The 17234-nt window shown below is 39.0% G+C and overlaps 1 protein-coding gene across 9 annotated transcripts in view; it reads right to left on the reverse strand.

Moving 5' to 3' along the window:
- LOC108668411 (troponin I) overlaps positions 1 to 13617 on the reverse strand; it is a 35875-nt gene extending 22258 nt beyond the window's left edge. For 4 of the 9 annotated variants that reach the window (XM_018155630.2, XM_018155627.2, XM_018155628.1 and 1 more), the window contains exons 1-4: positions 13536 to 13615; positions 8895 to 8941; positions 5755 to 5791; positions 1728 to 1775 (exon numbers count right to left, since the gene is read on the reverse strand). In XM_018155630.2, coding sequence (XP_018011119.1) covers positions 1728 to 1775; positions 5755 to 5791; positions 8895 to 8914 — 105 coding nt within the window. In that variant the 5' untranslated portion in view covers positions 8915 to 8941; positions 13536 to 13615. Of the gene's footprint in view, positions 1 to 1727; positions 1776 to 5754; positions 5792 to 8535; positions 8571 to 8894; positions 8942 to 13535 lie in introns of all 9 variants that reach the window. The other 5 variants (XM_018155636.2, XM_018155635.2, XM_018155631.2 and 2 more) reach the window with 4 other exon arrangements.
- Positions 13618 to 17234: the final 3617 nt, after the last annotated feature.

A 17234-nucleotide genomic window follows, 5' to 3' on the forward strand; every position in this document is an offset into this window, starting at 1 on the left:
AGCACACGTATTTCCGTCGCATCATATTCAGGGCCACGACACTTTACAAAAACAAATGCACCATAAAGAATATTCAAGACTTTTAAGCCAGAGGTGAGCGTACTGAGTTTAGATAACATTAGAATAATGTTCAATTACTCCAATATCATCTACTCCGCAGCATCACGATTGTAAGGCAGAAAAATTCTTTATCTTAGAAACATATTTAATTTGGAAGATCATAAGAAGATATTTCCCAGATCATTTCCGTTAGCTTCAATGGCACGAAGATGACGTTCGACTAAAGAGTGCTGGTTAGGCAACGTCGACTCCCGTCCGCCGCTCTACCAGACCTAAAGCCACCGACCCGAGGAATGACTTGTTGGCATGCAAGCAGCCTTCTTGCCACTGAGATATTTCTTTTCAAAAATTTAAACTCATTTTCGATACTTTATGCTTATATTTTCAGATAGATAGATTAATTGTAGATATAAATGTCAAAGCATGAGTGGAGGGCATATTAGACACCCCATTGGCAGAGAAGCGTTGCGAGTTCGTGAATGATCTACGCGTGGCAAACTAGGTGGTGCCCGGGCTTCGGAAAAGAGGGACTCTGCGGCACTCTAAACCGTGAATCATTTCTTATTTAATTGTACATTTATTCATAGTACAAGCAATCTTGTCGCTAGTGCACGGAATGATTCATTTTTTTAAAAGATTTATTTAAATAACTCGTGGAACATTTTATTTCGATCAAACTCGAAGAATTCAGTTCCCAGTGATTGAACTCGATTATACCATTTTAGACTGATATCGATATAAAAATCACGGTTCACTATGTGAGTAAACACATATTTGAAATAGATACCTTCGTGAGATAACTCCTACAATAATAGCCTCCTGACTTGACTCACTAATTGCCTATTGCTGAGCATCATTCAATTCACAGAAGTCCGAGCAGCACCGAAGTGTCAAGTTAGTGGCGGGCAGCAACCAACCAGCTCGTTTACTAACTAAATTACTTGTCTCATATCGATCTCGTTTTACAATTCAAACGAGTTTTTTAAATCTTTTTCAGTGTAATTCATATTATTACTTTCTTCATTCATGTCATTCAATGATGAAAGAATCATGAATGTTTGTTTATTCATCATTGCTTCGATTTTTGAACAGTTTAATCGCCAGTTGATCAAGTAAGCCGGCTGGGAACATGCGGGTTGGTCACAGCCCAGACACGCAGAGCAGTTGCGGGGCGTACATACTCACAGATACTGCATAAAATTTCCCAGTTATTCTGCTCAGCCTTCAATGCCTGTTATTAAGTCAATAGTAGTGTAATAAAAAGTTTAGAGCAGCTTATTGTATTCAGTTAAAAATTATTCCAACAGCTGTCGTTACGTTCCTTGAAGAGGAGAAATTGTAGCTATCAAGTCGCATAATTCAAGGCAATTCATTATTACAAGATCTCTGAATTACGTTCTGCAGTTTTTCTTCAATGGATAGTCAATTCAATAAATTTTTTGGCGAAACATTATTTACAAAATTAATTTCATGACCGTAACTAAAAAGAGGGCAATTTCGCATATTTACATTATTGACAAATGTAGTCAAAGTTACACACTATCCCACTATTTGATTCTCCATATTTTGAAAGTCAATGCTATACTTCAAAGACTATAAATGATCCCCGTATGTGCCCGCTACACCGCAGCATGCAGTTAGAAACACAGCACTCTGAGCACACCTACTTCCAGCATAGCGGCCTGCCGCTTAGCTACCTCGGCTTTGGCCTTCTCCTGTGGGAGGAAATTGTGCAAACCGGCGGGTGAGACTTGGCATCAGTTCGAAGGTTGAGTGAGTCGTTGAGTTTAGGATGTAGGGCGAGGGATGAGGTGGGCGAGTGATTCAAGGGTGATAACTGGCAAATGATTTTTTGTTTCAGCAACAGGTGGTTGAAATTAGGAAAGTAGATGCGTGACATGTTGGATCATATTAAGAATGTACAATATGGGATAGCTTGAGGTATGTTATGATAGACAAACTCCGAGTTAGGAGGATGAAAGCCTAAGTGATATTAGAAGTATTTTTTATTTTAGAATATTAGTGGGAGTGTAGCTCTCGGAGTTGAAATGGGCACCTAATTAATTATATGAACGTATTATTTCATTTCCATGATAATGAGATCTATTGAAGATGTTTAGAAGAAGATTTATACCATAAAGTCTTGCAAGTGGTTATATTCAAGCAGAGAAGTGAACTAATAGAATGAATGAAAAGGATTAAAAAAGGTGAAATGGAATTAATGTAAAACACTTCATGTGAATTATATTACCATTACAATTCTTGGTAATGAAGTCAATACACGAGAAAATACACAAAACAATAACATTAGTTGAATGTTTCATGAATATAAGAAAATAAATTAACTCATAGACGTAGCGAAAGATAAAACAAAAAATAATAGATGTAATGACATTTTTAACCTAAATCAACAAAATTAAACAACTATCAACATAAGTTCCAAGTCCTACATAGACATATGCTCTCTCAACACAAATAAACCCAACTAATCCATATATCCCGCGCAGGTTCTCAAAATAGGAGACTACGTTGAATAAACTATTCACTATCTACGTGGCAATTAATGGACTGACACTACAGTTAGAATTTTGCTAATAAGATCTAAGGCATTTACTATTGAGTATTTACTATCACCAGTGCACCTGATGACTATAGACACTCCTCTAAGCAACAACATTCACTAACTAAACAACAACAGTGGAGCTTGAAGGACCATCCACATTCATAAAAATAAATGAGTAATATTGTCCGAATAACGACATACTCTCTCACCCGCAGCTTGAGCAGAGAGCGGACGAGGCAATGCAATGCCTTCTATTTTTTTGTCGCGCCAAATTAGGCCAAGACGAATCAAACAAATGCACAAGTGCATCGTTATTTGGACAAAGCCTCAACTATTTCTACGAGTGAAAATGTGCATTCAGCCCTGCAATAGAATAAAGCTGCTACATGAACATCTACCCATACATTAATATGTAACAAAAACAAATTCTTAACTAAACAAGCAACGAAATGGTTGTCTACGATAAGGATTATTATATGGATTATTATACGTAGTTCTATTGCTTTGCTCTCACTATTTTACGGGCAGATTTAAGTATTGTTTCAACCATTTCAAGCGGCCATTGCCCGCTTATCACAGATATAAAACAATATTTTTAAAATGTTTTTAAAAAAAGTTAGTAATAAAGTTAGTAATAAAAAGTTTTTTCACTGTTTTTAGCTTTAATCTTTGATATCAAATTAATCTATTTCAAAGTATTAAAGCAAACGCTCGTGTCACACTTATTTGATTTGCCGAATCACGCTTATTGTACGTCAAACCTTAGTATTATCTCTGCTTAATCACAGGTATTATCTCTGCCTTATCACACGTGTTATCCCAGCCAAATCACGCATATTATCTCTGCTAAATCACACGTATAATCTCTGTCAAATCACGCATATTATCTCTGCTAAATCACACGTGTTATCTGCTAAATCACACGTGTTATCCATGTCAAGTCACTCATTTATATTTGCATAGGAGAAGCACGTCTCACCACCGCGCATTCTCACTGGTAAAAAAGGTTATCTGGACCAAGAATCATGAGGCTAAGTAAACAGACTCATTCAACACAGACTAATGTCAAATCATGTGAATTTTTAAAAATCTAACCGAAGTTCATTAGTAGAACCACACACACAACTTAGGGTTGTTCGGGAGCCAGGAGCCGATCTCAGTTCCGTGTTGATCCAAAACTAATTTTGACATCAGCGTAAACTATTGATATTGATTCAAAGTATGAAAGTGAGGCTTAAGGTTGCGGTTCACTAAGAAGATAAGGCTTAAGGCCACGGTTCACTATGATTATAAGGCGTAAGGTCACGGTTCACTATGATTATGAGGCTTAAGGTCACGGTTCACCATGATTATAAGGCTTAAGGTCACGCTTCACTGTGATTATAAGGCTTAATGCCTCGGTTCACCATGATGATAAGATCTAATGTCTCGGTTCACTATGATGACGAGGCTTACGGTCACGGTTCACTATGATTATAAGGCTTAAAGTCACGGTTCACTGTGATTATAAGGCTTCAGGTCACGGTTCACTATGACGATAAGACTTAATGTCTCGGTTCACTATGATGATAAGGCTAAAGGTCACGGTTCAATATGATTATAAGGCTTAAGGTCACGGTTCACTATGATGATAAAACTTAATGTCTCGGCTCACTATGATGATAAGGCTGAAGGTCACGGTTCACTATGATGATAAAACTTAAGGTCTCGGCTCACTATGATGATAAGGCTTAAGGTCACGGTTCACTATGATTATAAAACTTAAGGTCTCGGCTCACTATGATGATAAGGCTTAAGGGCACGGTTCACTATGATTATAAGGCTTAAGGTCTCGGTTCACAATTATGATAAAACTTAAGGTCTCGGCTTACTATGATGATAAGGCTTAAGGTCACGGTTCACTATGGTGAGTCTAAAGGTCAAGATTAACCATGATGATGAGGCTGTATGGTCACGGTTCACTGTGTTCACTTTTAAACAGTGAATACCGTGCAGGGACCGGTCATTTTATTAGAGGAATATAAACTAACATTTCACCACGCCCTGCTTGTCTCGACTGGAATTAATTAATGATTTGAAACGATCCCATAGTTTCAGCAATCATTTGAATCTATAACATGTCTAATAATTGTGTCTTCATCTCAATTTGTGAATAACTCCTTTTATTCTAATTGTGTGAATTGGATGAGAGAAATTAATTTCCCTTATTCTTAATGATTTATTGTTCGTGAACTGAGCAGTTATTGTCCTTGCAGAAAATTTGAGCCTCAATTGGCTTTTATATGCTGATCTTTTTTCATATTTTCTAATTTTTGAACTAAGCTGGTCTCAGACAAAGTTCCCAATGTTGATATTGTAAATTTACGTGACGTTTTCTTTGCCTTAAATTATTGGCGAGCATTTATCGTTTTTGCACCAGCTAGTATTGTGAGTTACGATCTAGTTTTTGCCTGCCTGAAATGCTAATTACTTAGCAGCAGCTATTACAATGAGTTATATTAACCATGATGATGAGGCTGTATGGTCACGGTTCACTGTGTTCACTTTTAAACAGTGAATACCGTGCAGGGACCGGTCATTTTATTAGAGGAATATAAACTAACATTTCACCACGCCCTGCTTGTCTCGACTGGAATTAATTAATGATTTGAAACGATCCCATAATTTCAGCAATCATTTGAATCTATAACATGTCTAATAATTGTGTCTTCATCTCAATTTGTGAATAACTCCTTTTATTCTAATTGTGTGAATTGGATGAGAGAAATTAATTTCCCTTATTCTTAATGATTTATTGTTCGTGAACTGAGCAGTTATTGTCCTTGCAGAAAATTTGAGCCTCAATTGGCTTTTATATGCTGATCTTTTTTCATATTTTCTAATTTTTGAACTAAGCTGGTCTCAGACAAAGTTCCCAATGTTGATATTGTAAATTTACGTGACGTTTTCTTTGCCTTAAATTATTGGCGAGCATTTAAAGTTTTTGCACCAGCTAGTATTGTGAGTTACGATCTAGTTTTTGCCTGCCTGAAATGCTAATTACTTAGCAGCAGCTATTACAATGAGTTATAATCTTACTTATTTTCCTGCACTAATTTGACGAAACAATCGCAGGATGTCCTAGCACTCACCGCTGCGGGGTCCTCTTCCTCAGACTCTTCCTCGGAGCTGTGCCGAGGTGGGGAGAGAGATGGGGTTAGCTGGGGCAGTGGGGTCGCGTGACTCACTAAGCACGTCAAAAATCCCCCGCCAAGATTCCCAAAGATTAATCTTAATTGTCACGGGCTGCCGTTCCAGGTCAATGAAATCAAATCATTATGATTAGATTTCATTATTATTATTCATCATTATGATTTTCTAGTTGAATTTTTAAACAGTTGATTGGATATTGCGATAGCGCAAATTGCCCTTCTTATGCCATCTATATTGCCATTTATATGAATTCCATGAAAATTTTCGGTGACAGATTCTAAGGACAGCCTGTGACGTCGAGGATTGATTTAAGTATTGACTGTATAATTATTAGAATAATTTTGTGCAGTTGCATAGAATTATTTGTTAAATTAGCTTTCTGCTCTTGTAAATATTATTTTCTCTATTTATCACGCAAAAAAATTATTATGTGCAAAATAACCTCGGCCAAAGAGTGAACTTTGTTTGTGATATGACAAATTCTCTGACGGGCATTTCGGTTGACGGGGAATTTTTCGACGTTCTCAGTGCAGATGAGCGCAGGACACGGCAAATAAAAATTAAGGTATAATGCACACGTGAATTCAACAATATTTTACAAAATTATTATTTAACAGAAATAATAGTGATCCAGTCTTGAGTTTTCATGGAGGCAATGTAACGTGACGTGGCCGTAGTATAACAGACTCCATCAAGGAGTATTGGCGTGGGATCATAAATTTAATTATCGTAACGAATTTCATGAATTAATTACTTGAATAATAATTGTGTTGCGATGCACAATGTGAATACGTTGAGTAATAATTGTGTTGCAATGCACAATGTGAATACGTTGAGTAATAATTGTGTTGCAATGCACAATGTGAATACGTTGAGTAATAATTGTGTTGCAATGCACAATACGTTAGACTGATGGAGATTCCGAGTTGCGACCACGACGCGTGTTTGCCACAATGTTTTTCGGTCAAACCCACTGACTCTGAATAGAAAAATTTTAAAACTAATGAAAAAATGTGACTGAAATGAATCTAATACGAGTAAATCAAGGGATAACAAGTGTAAACAAAGATGTAATGACAAACAAATTAAAGTATGATAACCTGTAAAATAAAGTAACAGCTGCAAAAATGTGTTTGCAAAATGTCATACTAGGAGAGCTTTGCATTTTGGTATTAAGTAAAGTGTAAAAACAAAGCGGTAAAATTATGAATGAAAGGCGAGCTTATTTTATATGTACAATCGTAAAACGTAAAATAATGGACAAACTGACATCGTAGGCACGGAATGTGGGGATAAAAATAATGGATTGTTCACGATTGGTCGGGGCACTGCAAATCACTTACCTAGCCTGCATACTGATGAGTTTAGGCCTCATAAAAAGCCTCACAAATCTCATATTAAATATAAAGCATGAACAAAAAATTGATGTTCACTCCACCCTGCCACGCCGGCAAAAGAACATAATGAAGGTCAGAAGAAGAAGCAAGTTTTGATTAGAAAATACGAGCGAGTTTCTCAAGGACTGAAACAAGAATTTAGTTAATCGAGTCGATTATTCGGTTTACAATGTTTTGTGGTGGATAATTATACATTAATATGGTGAGGTAAGAAATTTAAAAATACCGGTAAAATGTTTTGTGGTGGATAATTATACATTAATACGGTGAGGTAAGAAATTTAAAAATACCGGTACTTTGTTGATTGACTGAAATATCGAGACTTGGCGTAATGATTCGAATTAGAACATCAAGATTTGGAGCAAAGAATCGGATTGAAATAGTGAAGTTAGAAGCAATATATATGATTGAAATTTAGAAATTAAAGTAATGAATCAAAAGTATCTGGTTAAGTTGTAGGCTCCATTAATTGCAGTGTGTGTGCCGAGTTTTTGTTTCAGTGCAGAAGAGAAACTTGCTCAAGGGACCACGTGGGTTCACAGCTTATATGTACAGGGCTCCTCAGGGGCCGCGAGAACAGAGAACAAGTTAGCGCCACGGTGGGGAGTGCCGAGAAGATGTTTACCTTACAAGGAAACAAGCGATTTCAGTTTCAATTGGGAAGAAGGGTTGGATATTCGCTAACCCTTTTTCTGAAACGATGATTTAAACAAGAATTTTAAATCTGCCTTTGGAAAAGGGAGTTTAAAGTTTTAAAAAGAAACGACAGCTGAATTTGGCAATTTTCTGTCTTTTTGGGATTTGTCGAAGATACCCAAAGAGAATGGACCCTTCGTGAATCCAATGTATTCTGGAAAATTATTTATGTGATTTTTTCTAGTCATTTGAATGTAAAATTAGAATTTGTAATTATTTTTAATTTTTATTTGAAAGGGAATTTACGACATCTGCATCAACAACCCAACATAAGCGCTAAACTTGAGCTCGCAATTAATAAACTGCACAAGACGCAATGGTCACTCTAAACCGACTCAGGTTCTTTCGCAAAATGCAAGTGTTCCATCTTAAATATAGTTTTATATGTTAGTGACAAAAATTAACGGTAGGAAATTATCCATAATCATGAGCCAATTCGTGAAACAATATCTTTACATGGAACTTTTTATCCATATAGCACTTTTTAAAACTGACGCCAGTTTGCAACAGAACCAGAGCCCTGATCAGTAGCGTTTTCAGAATGATTCTGAAACCACTAAGAAGGCATTAGCTTTAATTTGGCTGAAAAATAAAGAACTCCTTCCATTGCTGCTGATGAAGCCTGACCTCATCCGCCATGGTTGTGGTTGTTCTTTAGGCCACTGAAAGAAAGAACGTAGAACATTAGCGATAAAGTTTATCCTCTCAACCGGGGTTGGTTCAGCCAAGGAAGCCGCCTCGCTACACCTGAGAACAGCTGCGTCTGCTGAGATAACTTTTTTATTAATGTTGATGTTATTTTTGTATTTTGTTCGAACACGAATGCAGATGTGAATTATAATACAAAGATTATAATTCTATTCGAAACTTTCCGGGATTAAGGGTCGCCCTGGATTGGCGGAATGGATTATTTTCTCCGTCAGTCCTGCGTCTGCTAGAAAGGGAACGAAGTAAAGTTAAAATACATTATTTAAGGAAGGTCTTACCTGTACTCTTCGTCGGACATGGTGGTGGTTTGTGAGGAAGTTAGACGCTGTAAATAAATAAAATTTACATCAGATTTCAAACTGAGCACAAAATAAACTTAAAAATGAGTATTGAGATGCATATCAAACTGCACCAAACATACGCAAGATTTGCGTTGAAAAATCAACACTGCGGTAGAATAAAACCTACATAACAGATAGACAACTGCATGTCCCCAGTCTAGCACACTTCTTTTTGAATAGGTATAACACCCAACATAATTTGTAACAATTATCATATTAGCAATACTGATAATTATCGTCCTAAATTTGTTGTACAAGAGGCAGAGGAAAATCTGAGGCGAGAGGCTCTAGAAGAAACATCTGAGCTCGCCGTGCGCGGTGAGGGGAACGGTCAGAAATAGAAGTGTTCGCGCATGCGCCGCTAACATGAGGGCTCGAGTAGGAGCAAGCTTACAATATCCTGTTTCCTGATCTTTGCTGCAAGTTCGTAACTCCGAATTGCGAACTAAAGGAATCCGAGTAAACTATGTCAGTGACGATTTTGTAACACCATCAGCCTGCCACAAACGGCTTGTCGGGCTAAACCCATCAATCACAGACAAAAAAAACGGAAAAATTAAATTCTCTAACTTTAATTTTATGGCTCGCGGAAAAAAACGTGAAAAAGTCTATGGATATCGCGCGCGATATTTAATTACCTACCTCATCCCCCTCAGTAACTTACGATCGCAGCATTTAGCCCGTCTTCATAAAATTTAACTGACCATTACGACGGGCTGAAAATTATTTAAAAAAAACATTGAAAATTACCCACTTTCCAGAGAATAAATAAATAAAATTAAAGAAATTAATACCAACAATCATTAAGTGAAATTTTGAGGACAGAGTATGAGCAAAGATGTACAACCAGGATGATTTATATCGGAATATTTTGACGTTTAAATAATCGAAAAATCACATATTATACTCATATCACAAACGTGTTTCCTGACGCTGAATTTTGTGTTTTGAGATTTCGCTTCACGTTCAATTAGAAAAAAAAACTCCCTCATTTAAACAAAATTTTCTGCAGTGCCATTGATAAAATTTGTTAAAACAAAGACGCACTTCATCGCAATAAGGCTTTGTTTGCCTTATTGTTTACTTAGAATTTCTGTATGTTTAGGGCAACCGAGGGAAGGGGAAGGCTGAGGGGCGCAGCGACCGACCGTCTGCGGTAAAAATAGGACGCGTGGTGGACGCTCGCCAAGCGCGCACCTCTGGCACCTACACCAGCGGGTTGCCCGCGCCCGACCCTCCATGCTTCATGTACTTCATGTTGATGACTATTTCATGTGATATGCCGAGAATTATTGCTCTTGTTGTGTTGAGAATTAATTATCTTTGTTAAACATCTGATTCATATCCTTTATTCGCTGCAATAAAATATTTATTTTAATGCGTCAAAAAATATTTATTCTTTGTGTTGTACTTATAAAAGTTATCGTTATTTACCTGATTTGTTTCCATTATTTGATGCTAAAAACGGCAAGGTTTTCATAATTTTCTTCAATTATATTTTATTATATTATATTTTTATTTGATTACAGGCATGTTGCAAGCATGTTGAAGGCATGTTACAGGTATGTTGAAGGTATGTTGAAGAAGTGTGTGTCATACAACTCCACTCCTACAACTCCATTCCTACAACTCCACTCCTACAACTCCACTCCCACAACGCCACTCCCACAACTCCACTCCCACAACTCCACTCCTACAACTCCACTCCTACAACTCCACTCCTACAACTCCACTCCTACAACTCCACTCCTACAACTCCACTCCTACAACTCCACTCCTCACTTTTTATCCTGCTTTTTGATCTCCCGACGGCTTTCAAAAAATTTATTTCGATTTTTGACGCAACAAATAAGAAAATTTTAAATAAAAATTATGCTCTGGATTAATTATGCTCTGGAAAAATTATGCTTCTATGCTATTGCATAGAAGTAATGGCCTATGTACACGAAGCGGCCGAAGTACACGTAAAGTAACGGCCTATGTACAAGAAGCGGCCTAAGTACACGGAGCAGTCGATTTCTCGTTTATAATTGGTGGGTATAACCGCATAATGAATGATTATAAAGGGTGTAGCTTGAAAAGTTGTCCGTGATTGGCTGATAGAGTTACGAACTCTTAACTATCTAACTATTATAAACCCACGGCCTGGCTACGCATACTTAGACTTACGGCAGTCGTAAGCTGTTCGACTAGCGAAAGCTCGGGCATCGAACTTGCGGTGGTCGTAAGGTACGATTATCTTAACTCGTTGAGTGCGGCAAGACTCACCGGTGAGTTGCAGGGTCTTTTTTCCGGACAGACTCCGCGACTTAGTTTTTTTTTAATTGCGTTTGTGGACCAAAATTTATAATGGCATTACTACCTCGTTCAATTTTAAAAAGTACAGGAAAAAAATGAAAGTTTAATTTTTGCACCGAAACCTACAAATTTACTAGTATATTTTGAATTATGAACCTTTTCATCCGCGGACTTGGCCTTTTTAGCGCATTTTCTCATTTATGGAAAAAAGGCGTTATTGTGCTCGCCATGTCCGTCCGTCTGTCTGTCTGTCCGTCTGGGACTTCTCGTTTTCGTCGACAAGAAAATGCGCTCTGTCACTCACTGCAGTGAGTACTGAGTTATATTTTTTAGGCCATCTGCCAGCGCTGGTGGGTGTTGCCGCACTAAACGTGTTAAGCTAAAGTTTCCCAGGATTCACACTTAATTCGACGACTGTCGTAATTTCAACGTTGATCGCTCTTCCCGCACATCCGCAATTGGTTCAGTGTAATTAAGGATTGTCCGGCGGCGGATTTAAAACTCATTGCATTCAAAGGGATTTCTTAGCGCTCCTGATTAAAATAAGTATCCAAGTAATCCTGAATCAAATGCTGCCTCGCACCACAGCAAGAAAATATTTATATACTTTACGAATGAAGTTATGAATCAACAATGAATCATTCAGCGAGAGCTTACCAATCACGGACACTGATCTTCAATTTACAGTCATGGTTGAACTCACGACCATCGTAACTTCGGGTACTTGTAAACTTGCGTTGGCGGCCGAATTCCGGCTCCTCGTGCCAAGATATGCGCTGCCGCGACCCTGCAGCGTACTATGTTTCTACCTACTTTTGAATGATCTAATTTACACTGTTTACAGAGGGTTTACGTACAGGGACCATATTTTCAGAACTCGCTGAGTGAACGTTACTTACGCTCTATTTTCTTGTCTATGATTGGCGGATTTTGCTTGAAAGGCCGTCAATGATTGGCTGATCGATGAACTTACGATCTCTTAACTTTTTTTGGAAGTATGGGCCCTGGACTTGTAATGAAACCGTAAATTGTTTATGATCGCAATCGTAACAATGAAGAAATTTACGAAACTAAATTGAATTTAAAAATGGAATTGATAAAAAGTACGAAACATTATTATTATTTCATTGCATTTCAAATTGAAGTTTCGTATATTTTGTAATCGAAAAGCATCTTCATATCACAATAATATTTTTGGTCAATCAGCCATTCAACATTGAGGTATACCATCAGCGTCAACATTCGATAGTCGTAGAACTTATGACAGTCGTAAACAATATATGACAATCTTAAGACTTACGACCAATGGCAACACGCACAGCTATTGCCGAATTTACGCCTTAATTGTTTTCATTTTTCAGCATCGAGAGCTTGGCTCAAGATACAGCGCAAGCCAGCCAGATATAATGAAGGAGTTACGACGTCGTAAGTTTGCTCTCTGTGCGACGATACGTTAGCCGTTGCCAATGCTATTTGTACCTAAAGGCGGGGTAACGAAATAAATGCTCTAATTAGCCTCTATGCTCTGCATTTTGTTTCCGTTTTTCTTTCATACCAAGACATTTTACAAGACACTCATAACTCCAATTATGGATTTCTTATGTTTGAGTGGCAGTATAAAGTAAAATAAATTACTATAACCTTAACCATACCTAACTTATTTCGCCTGTCCTAACCTACATTAACGTAAGCTGACATTAACGTCAGCATTTCCTCGATTCCCTCTTCTTGTCCATGCTGCAATTCCTCACTTCCCTCCTCCTGTCCATGCTGCAATTCCTCACTTCCCTCCTCCTGTCCATGCTGCAATTCCTCACTTCCCTCCTCCTGTCCATGCTGCAATTCCTCACTTCCCTCCTCCTGTCCATGCTGCAATTCCTCACTTCCCTCCTCCTGTCCATGCTGCAATTCCTCACTTCCCTCCTCCTGTCCATGCTGCAATTCCTCATTTCCCTCTTCCTTTCCATGCTGCAATTCCTCACTTCCCTCCTCCTGTCCATGCTGCAATTCATCAGGCACTCGATCACTGCTGACGCACAATTCCAGGCGATTTGACAGTTTCACTGAAGCACTTTGCTTGAATTTGCTCATTTTTCTGCTAACTCTTCACTCAGACATGAAAACATCATTGGAAAAAACAAGCCTTTTGCCAGCGAGGCTCAATGTCCAAAATTACAGAAAATTGTCCCTGGATGACCAATTGAACGATGAGTTGCACATATCACACCATAGAATACACGGATCTTGCACAAGGAGTCCAGGGCGAAGTCTTGCACTTACCTAGAAAAAGAAGAGAGCACCCGCGTGTGGCCTGGTGCGTAGACAAATCGCCCGAGTGAGAGACTGTGCGGGGCACCCGAACCGCACCCGAGAGCCAATGCGTCCAGCGCTGTGATTGGCTGCTGTGCAGCATGTGACTGATGACGCGGAGCTCTCTGATTGGATGCTGAAAAGATTTTGACCTGGGTTGGGAAGCACTTCTATTGGCTGCTGAGAAACATGTGACCCGTGATGAGGACGCGATTGGCTACCCACATGTTACGTGGTTGTCTCCTGGCCTTTGGAGTAGGTGAAATACTACCTCACTCATGCCTTAATGGGCTCATTAGTCCTTCAACCCATTAAAGATTAAACCTATATAAATGCAAAACTTCTACGCCAAAAAATGGGAAGAATTTAACTTAAAAAATATAAAACTGGCAGTCACAGTGTTAAGATCAAATAAGAAGCGAATGTTCAAACTGAAATACGATCATAGGTCATTGCCTGCTCTCGCGTTCCTCTCCCTCGAGTCATTCTTCACCTGGTCCACGGGTTAACATTCTCACCTCTATCACCCATTTCTCATGCTGCAACTCTTCATCCCCTTCTTCATGGCAATGTTGCAATTCTTTACTCCTCTCATTCCGTTTATGCAGCATTCCTTACTTTCCTTTATTCATTGCAACTTCGGAGAACCAAAATTGGGGCAGAGTTGTGGGTTCGATATCTGCGTGGAGGCCGAGCGATTCAGCATAGTAAACATAGAAGCGGTGAGTTGTGTGTGCATAGTAGTATGTTAAGAAAACATATAGTGGAAATCAAAAATTTTTGAAGTGGTGGCAAAGTAGAAACTTTTTAATACAAAAAAAGCAAAAACTAAATGTAGAAAAATACAAAATAAAATTTTCTTTTGGATAACAAAATTGTAAAAAACTATTTTTTGCAAAATTACCAGGTTCCCGTTTAGACTTGTGTTACCTTGCCAACGTTTGAGACCAGGAACAAATTTAGCAATTGCCGCCTCCGCGGCTGCAGAATATGGCAGCGTTTGACATCCGACCGCTAGCCTATCACTGCCCGATGATATGTTTCGAAAAATTCCACCCTGGGAGCCGACGGTTAAATGGCCACTGGAAATTCAATGGACACCTGCTGCTGCTCCCCACACCTGCTGCTGCTGCTGCTCCCCACACTCATTGGCGCTAAATTTTGCCGGGAATGCATAATATGTCAGAATATATATCACATTAACATAATATAAAACTGTAATATAATATATAACTATAATATGTTGAAATATATAGTTGTTATACGTCTAAATATATAATTGTCTTATAATATATAACTATAACATGTCGGAATAACTACCAGTCATCTACCCTTACTTCTGACAGCCCAAAATCATTAGAGTGACGCAAGGAAGCTATTGGCCTTGTACTTGTGTTAAGATGATCAACTTACGAATAATTGGCTATGATTGCCTGATAATTGTGTCGCGATTAGCACACATCCACACCTGACAACCATCATTAAGATCGCAACTTACACTGCAACTTACTTACATTCTACCATAACTTACGGCACAGCCAGCGGGCTACTTGCGGCCCCATCATACCAGACTCGATCGATGGGTTACTGACAGCCCAATCAATGGGCTACTAGCAAATCAATCAGTTGGCTACTAATGGTCCGTGAAGCGGGCTACTTACAGCCCAATCAAAGACTACTTGCGAATGATCGGGCTACTCACGACACAATTAAAGATTTTTATACATTATTTCTCCTAGATTGTTGAAAGCCGAAATACGCTTGCTTCTGTCTAAGCAATCCTTTAGTCTTTGACAGCAGAAACATTAACAGTTTGTAATGCCATTCATGCCTATAGGATCGGGAACTAGAGCTACCTTTCAAAGCAAGGCATTCAGATATTCTTAACTAATACTTTAATCGTTCTTTCGAATTCGTGTCTGGAGGTTGCTAGAGTTGAAAATTCTCCAACTTCACCGCTGTTGAATACCTAATTTAATCATTTTATGGAAGTCACGTATTATTAAATAATAAATCAACAGGAACTTTGATTTGAGACAATTCAGGTCCAAATAAGACCCATAAATAAGGAGACGACACGAACAAGAGCAGTTCAGGGCTTCACCCTCACGCCTTGCCAAAAGTCTTCTCAGAATAGCAGGCAATCGCAACAGATGCCAGTTATCGCCAGTCACGCAATTCAAATGACCACATTTTACCCACGTTACAGAATTATTATTTACTGAATCGTTGGTCTGGACGAAAATACTATCGAGTTTTATGTATTATATTTCTTCAATACCTTACGCACGGAAGTTCCAATGAAGTTTCTGTAGGAGCAGAACTCTGGCCATCAGCGATGAGTAGAGTGAGACGGCTTGGGCAAATAGTCTTGGCAACTCGACTGAGTCAGGGCTGAGAATATATGTAGGCCAAACTCGGTGCATGTCAACGGTACATTCTTACTCAACTCAATGGAATACGAAAGAGATGATGGTGAAGAAAAATAAATATATATATATGTAACCTATTTATTATGAGTTGTTTACTTTACCCGACGTACAGCGCCGGTGACCAGTACATTGTTACTGGAAAAGATTACGGTTAGTTTCGTTATTACACTCATGGTTAAAACAATATTCCGGAAGTACCACTAATATATGAAGCAAGAATACCCAGCAGGAATCATAGTGATGGTCTGGAAAACTATTATGCATTTAATCCATGTGAAAACATTTTTTCTCACTCCGTTCCACTACATACAGAACAGGCTTCTTGCTAAACCGTATAGGCCTCTTGAATGAACCCGTTCAGGGGCAGACTGGACAAAGTTATGCTGCGGTAAATGTCTGGACTAGTTGTGCCCCAAACATCGAGACCTGGTCAAAGGTTGGAAAACTTATCGCTCCTAAGTCATTTTCAGATATGGCTTGTCGATAGGCCAGTTATTATAGGTCTCCTGGAATCATGTCACAAACATGACAAGAATCTGTGACAAGACAAGCTCAGGCTTTAATCAGACGAGTTCTGGAGCTGATATGGAGGAATCATCAACGCGTCCACAAGCAGCGACAACCTCACCAACTCCTACAAGCTTCCTAATCCCCCTCCAAGCGCGGGTTCGATCCCAGCTCTGTGCGCCAGTTTCTGATCACAATCGGTAAGGAGGCCGGGCGGTTAAGCACAGTAGAATTGTAGCAGCGAGTTCGAGAACGCAACAAGCTGAGAATATTCTCTGATGTTAAGAATCGGCGACAGGCTAACGGCCTACTAAACGCTGAAACCGCTATTATTATTACATCAACACGCGGCATCCCCACTATCCTTAGTATGCAAGTACTGAACTCAATTCACGCGTTGTTTGTACCAGAAATAATTTGTTTTAGGGACCGTACTATCGAACCTGACTAGCGACAGATTTCTCGTCTGTGATTAGCGAGTTTAGCTGTGATTGGAACATGTCAACACGCGACACCCCACCTAACTCCATGTCAACACGCGACACCCCACCTAACTTCATGTCAACACGCGACACCCCACCTAACTTCATGTCAACACGTGACACCCCACCTAACTTTATGTCAACACGCGACATCCCCACTAAACTCAATGTGCCGTGGTGGCCCAGTGGTTACAGTTCAGAGTACCAAGTTTGGCCCAGAGAGGCGCGGGTTCGTTCCCAGCTCTGCG

Source organism: Hyalella azteca, unplaced genomic scaffold (genome assembly GCF_000764305.2).
Source record: "Hyalella azteca isolate HAZT.00-mixed unplaced genomic scaffold, Hazt_2.0.2 contig17250, whole genome shotgun sequence".
NCBI classification, from domain to species: Eukaryota; Metazoa; Arthropoda; class Malacostraca; order Amphipoda; family Hyalellidae; genus Hyalella; species Hyalella azteca.